This window comes from Mercenaria mercenaria, chromosome 7 (genome assembly GCF_021730395.1).
Source record: "Mercenaria mercenaria strain notata chromosome 7, MADL_Memer_1, whole genome shotgun sequence".
Taxonomy (NCBI): Eukaryota; Metazoa; Mollusca; class Bivalvia; order Venerida; family Veneridae; genus Mercenaria; species Mercenaria mercenaria.
In genome coordinates, this window is record NC_069367.1 from 78,216,457 (window position 1) to 78,223,294 (window position 6,838).

The window sequence follows — 6,838 nt, forward strand, 5'->3', positions numbered from 1 at the left end:
GACAATGACGTCACACCTATAAAAAAGTGAAGGTCAAGCAAAACATACAATTGTAATTATACCAATATTTCTGTTTCATAAGCAAAGTTTGACCGTAGTGATATCACATAGATAAACTGTATGCAGCATACCTTCATTTCAGTGTAATGAGATTCAGTCATTATATAGCATATATATAATAAAACAGATTTCAACTGAGTTCAATATTTGCATACTATACTAAAGAAAAATATATCAAAGCAAACAAGTACTCTTTTTAATATGCAATCTGAATAAGTCACAAAAGCAAGAAACCTTTTCATATACAGACGACAATTGTAACAAGGAAAGTCTTTTAAAAAGCACTTCTCTACATAAAAGACTCTTATCACACCCTTATTCATGTGATACGCAGACCGTATTCAGCTCTTTCTTTAATTTGATATATGTTGGTATTTGGACAGGTTTTTATCATATTTATTAAACTTACTTATCATTTTGAGATATATCAATATTCTTGCTAAATATACTGAGCCAAAGTTAGCTTTAAAACTGTGAACAGCGTCGTTTAGGATAAACGCTTTGTCTACATTTCACTCAGCGTAGCAAAATCAACAGAGTGAAAGAAATTGACACTCTCGTCCAATCAGGCAGAGTGTTGCATAAATCTTCCATTTTAATAAATTATCTATAATGCGTTATCAAGTAGTTTGATTTGCAAACTGAAGTCACGTGGCATAGGTAACGAAAACGAATTTAGACGGCGTCGCCGAAAAAAAATCATTTTACAGTTTCCACAAATAGCTTAGATTTACCTGTGTTGAGAGACCACTTGTCAACTTAGATCATTTGTTCATTTCTCAGAGGTGGTCTTTACAGACAGGTTCGACTGTTTTTGTTTCAATTTTTGCGTATATACAGCTGCATAATCATGTTTATTATACATTTTGTACCTCATTTTTGTCTACAATGATAAAATCCCATTACCCGAGAAAGAGATATTTTGACTATCAGAAACATTTTCAACCATTTTGACACGTGACCAAGCGAATGTGACTGTCAGGTCATGTGACCGCGCTGATATTTTGAATGTCATATAAGAGCAAATAACTGCTTCAATTTTTTAGCCAAATCATGAAATGATTGCCTCCCATGTACACATATAGTAATGACGTCACTATTCAATTTGTACACAGGCGATTACCGCGCTAAGATGAAACTGTTGAATTACATGAATTAAAAACATTTTTTAAAACTTTTTTATGTGATTAGTTTTGTTCGGTATAATAAAATAAATATCATATGACAGCGTGTGTGGCATTGATATTGTCAACCCTGGAAACAGAACGTCACAACTCGGCTTTCGCCTCGGATGACATTCTGCCCTCGGGTTGACAATATCAATGTCACACACGCTGCCATATGATATTTATATAATATTCTACAGTGATGAGTGTGACCTAATGCAAACTGTCCTTAATAATGCGTCTATCAAGTGTTACATTTTTATACTTTGTATCATCAAGAATCCCCAGAGGAGCTCTTTGGTATTAATGTTACACACACTTCTCTATATTTGTGTCATGACAGGATCAGATACTTCCGATTTTCAATTTCGTTTTTTAATCATGTTTATATGTTTACTAAACTGCATGGATTATGCTTGGAATGTTCTCAATATCTCTTCCTGTTTTCAGCAACATTTCAAGTTTTACTTTACTAGGCCAGTGACAACCAAACACTGGCCAGAGTCCATGGTTAAAATCTACCCCTTGGAACGTGTGGAACTTTCTTTTCCTTGACACATCCACAACAGTGAATTGACTCCTATCTGCATCTAAAAGGAACCCAAATGTTCGAGTCAATGTTGTCCCGGGTGTGTTCGAAGTGAGAGGAGCATGGGCTAAATTGTACCCGTTGTGCCGGCACCAGATGCAAACCTGTTTGTGGTCGTCGCAATGTTGACCACAGAATGACCAAGCGTTTGGCTGATCGTACACATAATAATTATGATCAATGTCACTGCGGCGACTGACACCAACTTCAAATACGAAGTTTATATTGTCTAACGGACGAACAATGTTATAGGTGATAAGTATTTCAAAATAGAATTTCCCCGGTACATGGAATGCTCGACTTGCAAGAACGCCGCGATACTTTTTCAGTTTTCTGCTACCCGGAATATTTCCCTGTTTTTGGACAGTTGAGTAATTTCGAAGCACCCGACGGTTGTCGCTGATTTCACGGTACTGATGCACAGTTTCTACATCGTAATAGAATGATGGACCTGGAATGATATTATAAACATTAGCAATGACTGACTATTATCAGTCTCAGTAAACATATTAGTCATAGCAAATTGTGTCTTCAACGGTTTCTTTGTGTTTGTTTTCTAGTCTCTCTCATCGAAAGATGGTATTTTATTTAATTTTGATAGGGCATATACGTATAATATCTATAAAATATATTAATACTGAATGTTTATTTTTACTATTGAATCAGTATTACTGATATTCTATCCGAGGATCAATCACTTTTATTAACTGATATATTAACTGAATTTGGATTTAACTACAAAATTCAATGAATGTACTGATAAACATACATGATATATCCCCGAAACGCTTGTCGTCCGCCATTTGCCGCGTGGTTGAGGCAGAGGACAGACCAATGTGAGTGTGACCACGTGATATTGCAAGTTTCTTTTGTTGCATGACGGTAGAAATATCTCCCATGGAGCGGGTAAACAGTTGAAATTCGGACTCCATACGGCTGTTATCAAATACTGGACTTTCAATGTTTAGTACTTGTCGGTCAAACTGAAAAAAGTGTTTGTGTTTAACTGGTAGGCGATATATTAATTAATTTAGAGATCAAGTAACTAAATAAAACCGATGTTTAGATTTAAATGAAACGTGAAACACAGAAGGACAAAATCATATTAATCAAGTGTTTGTAGTTGGTTTTAATATTCCTCCGAATTCAAAACGGTCGTGACAGTTCATTTCGAAGTTTTATACTAAAACGTAATAAAAAAGCGATAGTTTGGTTTGCACCCTTTAGATATTACTTTACCTAATTACGGTAAGACTATCTGATTTGTTATAAACTTCTCAGCATTTTATGATAGAATTATGTATTAAAGGTAAAAATGCAATCATACCTTTAACAGTGACATATTCTGAAGTCTGTGCAGCAATGTTGTGTGTAAGGGAACAAACTCTGTCGGGTCTGTATGGTTTATAACATGGAGTGAGAAATCTTTGGCGTTTGCGGAGCTATCTAAATAGTTCTCGATAATTTCGACGTGTCGTTGTATACTACTTTTCTTCTGCTCGCAAATTGCTGCTAACTGCCCCTTCAGTGAACGTTGGCGTTTCAACAGCATTTTCTGACACCTGTCAAACGTATCATCAATGTCTTTTTCAATTTCAAGCTCTTTGATGTCCAAATTTAGTAACTCCTGTTCTGTCTGTTGCAGAATGAACTTTGCAGACGATATATCCGCCTCTAGAGTTTTGAATAAATGGTCCAGTTCCTCTTTTTTAACTTTGTAAAGGTCTTGGACATTGATGATTTGGTGGCCTTTTGCTTTTTCGTGGTCACACACAGTGCACGCTGTGCAAATTGAAGTTTCACATCCGGGTTTTGTACAGTAAAAGGCGAGTTGTTGCCCCTCGTGGCCGGACTTGTTGCAAACCAGTTTTCGCCGAAATACATCTATGCCTACAAAGCAAGAAAATAACAGGTATAGATTGATGGATGTTACAGTTATAAAATATTGTTTCAACGTTTTATGAAATAGATCCATGGTCCACATGACACATTCTGCAAAATTTATTATAATAAGAAAAATGAAACGCAATTTTATCAATCACAATCTTGCTACAAGAAAGAAGTTACCGAACCATATAATTATGGACCCGCACAAACCGGATTCTCAAATTCAACTTCTGTTGTAGTAGATGGTAAAAAAGGAAAATTAATCAAAGAAATACATTTTATTCTAAACTCTATATTGTCGTAAGTCAATAATTATGAAGAAATAGCGTGATGTTTTATTTGTACCTGTCACTCTAGAGGCAAAAAAAACGTAAATGTTGAAATTCAAACAAAGAATCTAAATATTGTGCGCGCTAATCTGATACGTTTTACCTTTGATCATAATTAAGGAACAGAATTTCTCATTATCTTCGAATAAAAATGTAAGAAAAAAGAATTTAGAATTCACAGTGTCACATCAACGATTTGAACGTGTTACTATCTTTTAAATTATGCAGTGATTTAGAATATACTGAAACATGAAGAATGAACCATTCATTAATATTTCCGAATTATTAATGGACTGTTTCTTTAAAGCGTTTATGACACCTTTTTCCCCTCTAGTTTTCGACTTTTAAATTCAGTTACATGTCGAAAAAAAAAAAAGATTTCAGAACTGCATTTCATTTATCACTAAACAGAGAACTTTACTGATAATTGTACGGACATTTTTTTTTCATCTCAATATGCGAGTGTGATGAAGACTGATATAAAAGGATGAGTATTTATTGGGATTCGAGGAAAATTATTAAAAATAAAAATAAAAACTGAATATAAAAAGTCCTCACATATATAGAAAAGTTCTCGAAATGTATTAATTATCTATCATTTAGTTGGTATCCCTTTCAAAATCAAATACTGTTATGAGTTATCGCCTTGCGTGTTATCCCCTTTATAAGTAAATTCGGATAGAAGCTATTAGAGAAAAGAAGAAATAACGATAAATATCTATTTGCGACATTTGACATACCAGAATTTTGCAGTTCTTTAATAGTAAGAACACTGTGCTTTCTCGACGCAAGACTTCTTTTATGTGCTTTTGTACAGTCCGGGCACATAAATATATAACATTCCTTGCAAAAATCTGTCGCCGTCTGCTCTTCTGGACAATCTTTACACAGTATTTCGGACGAGCGCTTGCGCACTTTGATGAAGTCAATTAGGTTTCGTCTGGTTGTATCCTTTGCAAATCCGGTGATTCCGCCTCTTGGGAGCTCATGGTCTTGTTTACAAAGAGGGCATTCCATTGATTTTGCCTTAACGATCTTTCTTAAGCAGTCTTGACAGAATGTATGAAGGCATGGTAGAATTCTCGGCACGTGCGAGTCTTCGTCAAACTCATGCGTGCAAATGCTGCAGACGAGAAATTCTTCTTTCACATCTTCTGCACGTAACATTTCTAAATTGTTGTCTGCTGTCTTATTATCAGATTTTACGAAAGTTCTGTCTCGGTCCAAAGACTTTGGTTTTTCCTTTTGAAACTGAGGTAGTGAGTTACGCTGTCTGATAAAAAGACAAATATAGCTACTGAAAACATATTAACGATTTATGTCTCAATATACTTTTTTTAAACAAAAAATGTTTAGTTAAGTCCATATTTTACCTTGAGAACTAAATTCGTTCTCTTTACTGTCTGTCAATTTTACATACTTCAGAAAATACGGGCCTAAATATTACGAATAAGTCATTTTGTTTACACTTTTTATTTCTCATTATTAACAAAAATAGTGTTTACTAAATTTGGAATAGTTCTTTAGTAGTTCTTTAGTACTGAAAATCAAAGGAAATCGTATGTTTAATCAATTATAGATAGTTCCACTTGACCCTGTGACAATTATCATGAAACTAAGATTGTGAAAAGATTATGATAATGTTGGTCACAATCATTACGATAGTAATAAAATTTATCATGATAATTATTATTTATGTATTATTTATCCTTAACTATTATTATTATTAACAAAATTACTCTTTCTCAATATCAGTTAAATATAAAATGTTTTTGTTTTACTCCAAACATCAATTACTTAAGTAGTTAAATGATTAATTAATCATTACCTCCAGAAATCTCTGTATGTCCTCTTCTGCGCGTTATTTGTTTTTGCGTTTTTATTTTCTTTCGACAAATCCATGGGTTAATTGAGTGGGTTACCTAAATAAATAATTCCTTTTACAAACTGATTCAAATTACATTTTAGTTACTTATACGCGCAGACGACAGGAAAGATAAAAACAAGGGCGACATTTTATTGTTCTTGAAACAGAAAGATAAAACGTACACGGCAGATACCCCATTAAAATTTACTTTTATCACACGTTATTTTGATCTAAGGTCACAAATTTCCATTTGATAATTACACGATTTTTGTTAAACTATAAGTTCGCTAGTTTCAAATTTCAGAAAAATATTTAAACGATTGTTTTGGCACTATTGTTTTACTGTAATTACTGACAATGACTTTTGTTTTCAAAAACAGTTGTTCGACATGCACGATTGCTACATTGCAATAAAAGCATTAATACCTCCGTCGCACTAGTTCCACTTTCATATCAAAGGGTATTTTCGGTTTGAATATTTTTCTTTATGATTTTATATAATGGGTGTGGTGAAAAAAGTAACTCTTTTGTTACAATAACAGAACAATGCTCCATTAGCGGAGGGTGGGGTGGGGAGATTGTAATAAATACGGAGGACTGCCAAGGTAACGGAGGACTTTAAAACTTTAAATGTTTTAAATAACGGGGATTGCTAACAATAAAATAAATCAATGGCTGTAGTAAGAACGGAGAACTGTAATATTTACGGTTGACTGTATTAATAATAGATTACTGTAATGGCAACGGATGACTGTAATGATAACGGATGACTGTAATGAGACTGTAATAGTAGCGAATGACTGTAATGGCAACGGATGACTGTATAATGGTAACGGATGACTGTAATGATAACGGATGACTGTAATAGTAGCGGATGACTGTAATAGTAGCGAATGACTGTAATGGCAACGGATGACTGTAATGGTAACGGATGACTGTA

The 6,838-nt window shown here is 34.0% G+C and overlaps 1 protein-coding gene across 1 annotated transcript; it reads right to left on the reverse strand.

Moving 5' to 3' along the window:
- Positions 1 to 33: 33 nt before the first annotated feature.
- Positions 34 to 6,108, reverse strand: LOC123553885 (protein PML-like). Its single transcript, XM_045343599.2, has 5 exons — positions 5,860 to 6,108; positions 4,772 to 5,304; positions 3,143 to 3,705; positions 2,585 to 2,798; positions 34 to 2,266 (listed from the first exon to the last, which is right to left on the reverse strand). The coding sequence occupies exons 1-5, from the start codon at positions 5,931 to 5,933 to the stop codon at positions 1,623 to 1,625; spliced, it is 2,028 nt and encodes a 675-aa protein (XP_045199534.2). The 5' UTR covers positions 5,934 to 6,108; the 3' UTR covers positions 34 to 1,622.
- Positions 6,109 to 6,838: the final 730 nt, after the last annotated feature.

Coding starts and splice junctions, on each gene's coding strand:
- LOC123553885 (XM_045343599.2), bottom strand. CDS start 5,933: ATGGATTTGTCGAAAGAAAATAAAAACGCAAAAACAAATAACGCGCAG. Junction 5,305..5,859: donor ACATACAGAGATTTCTGGAG/GTAATGATTAAT, acceptor TCTTTTTATCAG/ACAGCGTAACTCACTACCTC. Junction 3,706..4,771: donor TAAAGAACTGCAAAATTCTG/GTATGTCAAATG, acceptor CTTGCTTTGTAG/GCATAGATGTATTTCGGCGA.